At 53.6% G+C, this 1610-nt stretch overlaps 1 protein-coding gene across 2 annotated transcripts; it reads right to left on the minus strand.

Moving 5' to 3' along the window:
* Positions 1-237: 237 nt before the first annotated feature.
* LOC103622664 (zinc finger protein 551) lies at positions 238-1521 on the minus strand. 2 transcript variants are annotated; one of them, XM_017744739.1, is made up of 2 exons: positions 749-1520; positions 238-664 (listed from the first exon to the last, which is right to left on the minus strand). In XM_017744739.1, the coding sequence occupies exons 1-2, from the start codon at positions 1504-1506 to the stop codon at positions 568-570; spliced, it is 855 nt and encodes a 284-aa protein (XP_017600228.1). In that variant the 5' UTR covers positions 1507-1520; the 3' UTR covers positions 238-567. The 2 variants fall into 2 exon arrangements, with proteins under 2 accessions (XP_017600228.1, XP_008639867.2); XM_008641645.2 differs by having other exon boundaries at positions 238-1521.
* Positions 1522-1610: the final 89 nt, after the last annotated feature.

The following is a 1610-nucleotide window of genomic DNA, read 5'->3' on the forward strand; positions in this document are numbered from 1 at the left end:
CCAAAAAACCCCTCAGGAACTGGGGCATGTTGTATTGAAACATTTGTTTGGAGCGATGCTAGATTATTGATTTTTGTGCTAATAGAATTAGAATTGTTGCTAGGCAAGAGGTTAGAAGAACCCCTCTCCCTCAGTGGTTTGGTCTTGATTCTTGGGAATTTGTAAATCCGATAAAACATTGGATGGAGAGAAGAGGCAAACGAGTTCCTTTAGAGGGAATATACAGCACCTTAGGGTCAAGTAATTTTGGAATGTGACTGAGCCATTTGGAGTGGGAACTGAACAGTTTTCACTGGGATCCAGTGGTTTTGAGGTGACAGATTGAGGCCTCTCATCTTCTGGAGTACAAAGTGATGGAGAAAACTCTTCTATCTCCCCTCAGAATCCCCAAATCCTCCCAAACATCATCATCCCTGGTGCCTATGGGGATCCAGAAGGATATGGAGAAGACAACCAGCCAGGTGTCTTCCCAACAAGGACACAGGGAATGTCGGTCCTTCAGTGGAGGATGAAGTTGGAGCAGCGGACGAAGCTCTTCCCGCAGTTGGGGCACTTGCAGGGCTTCACTTACCGGTGCTTCTGTTGGTGTCTGGTCAAGGCTGAGCTCTGGGTGAAGCTCTTCCCACACTCAGAACACTCGTAGGGCCTCTCCCCGGTGTGGCTCCTCTGGTGGATGATCAGCTCAGAGCTCTGTCTGAAGCTCTTCCCACATTCCCCACACTGGTAAGGCCTCTCCCCAGTGTGGAGCCTCTGGTGGACAATCAGGTTGGATCTGTGGCTGAAGTTCTTCCCACATTCCAGGCACTCGTAGGGCCTCTCCCCGGTGTGGCTCCTCTGATGGATGATCAGGCTAGAGCTCTCTCTGAAGCTCTTCCCACATTCCCCACACTCATAGGGCCTCTCCCCAGTGTGGATCATCTGGTGGCGGATCAGGGTGGATCTCTGTCTGAAGCTCTGCCCACATTCCCCACACACATAGGGCCTCTCCCCAGTGTGGATCATCTGGTGGCGGAGCAGGTCAGAGCTATACCTTAAGCTCTTCCCACATTCCCCACACTCGTAGGGCCTCTCCCCAGTGTGGATCATCTGGTGGCGGATCAGGGTGGAGCTCTGGCTGAAGCTCTGCCCACATTCCCCACACTCGTAGGGCCGTTCCCCAGTATGGATCATCCGGTGGCGGAGCAGTTCAGAGCTGTCTCTGAAGCTCTTCCCACATTCCCCACACTCATAGGGCCGTTCCCCTGTGTGGATCATCTGGTGGCAGATCAGGGTCGATCTCTGTCTGAAGCTCTGCCCACATTCCCCACACTCATAGGGCCGTTCCCCAGTGTGGATCATCTGGTGGCGGATCAGGGTGGAGCTGTCTCTGAACTTCTTCCAACACTCCCCACACTCATAGGGGCGTTCCCCAGTGTGGATCATCTGGTGGCGGAGCAGTTCAGAGCTTTCTCTGAAGCTCTTCCCACATTCCCCACACTCATAGGGCCGTTCCCCTGTGTGGATCATCTGGTGGCAGATCAGGGTCGATCTCTGTCTGAAGCTCTGCCCACATTCCCCACACTCATAGGTTTGAAGTGGCTCATGGACCACCAGGTCCGAGCTCTGGCTGG

The sequence above is a fragment of the Corvus brachyrhynchos genome, unplaced genomic scaffold (genome assembly GCF_000691975.1).
Source record: "Corvus brachyrhynchos isolate BGI_N302 unplaced genomic scaffold, ASM69197v1 scaffold1899, whole genome shotgun sequence".
In the NCBI taxonomy this organism is placed as follows: Eukaryota; Metazoa; Chordata; class Aves; order Passeriformes; family Corvidae; genus Corvus; species Corvus brachyrhynchos.

Coding starts and splice junctions, on each gene's coding strand:
- LOC103622664 (XM_008641645.2), bottom strand. CDS start 1,506: ATGATCCACACAGGGGAACGGCCCTATGAGTGTGGGGAATGTGGGAAG.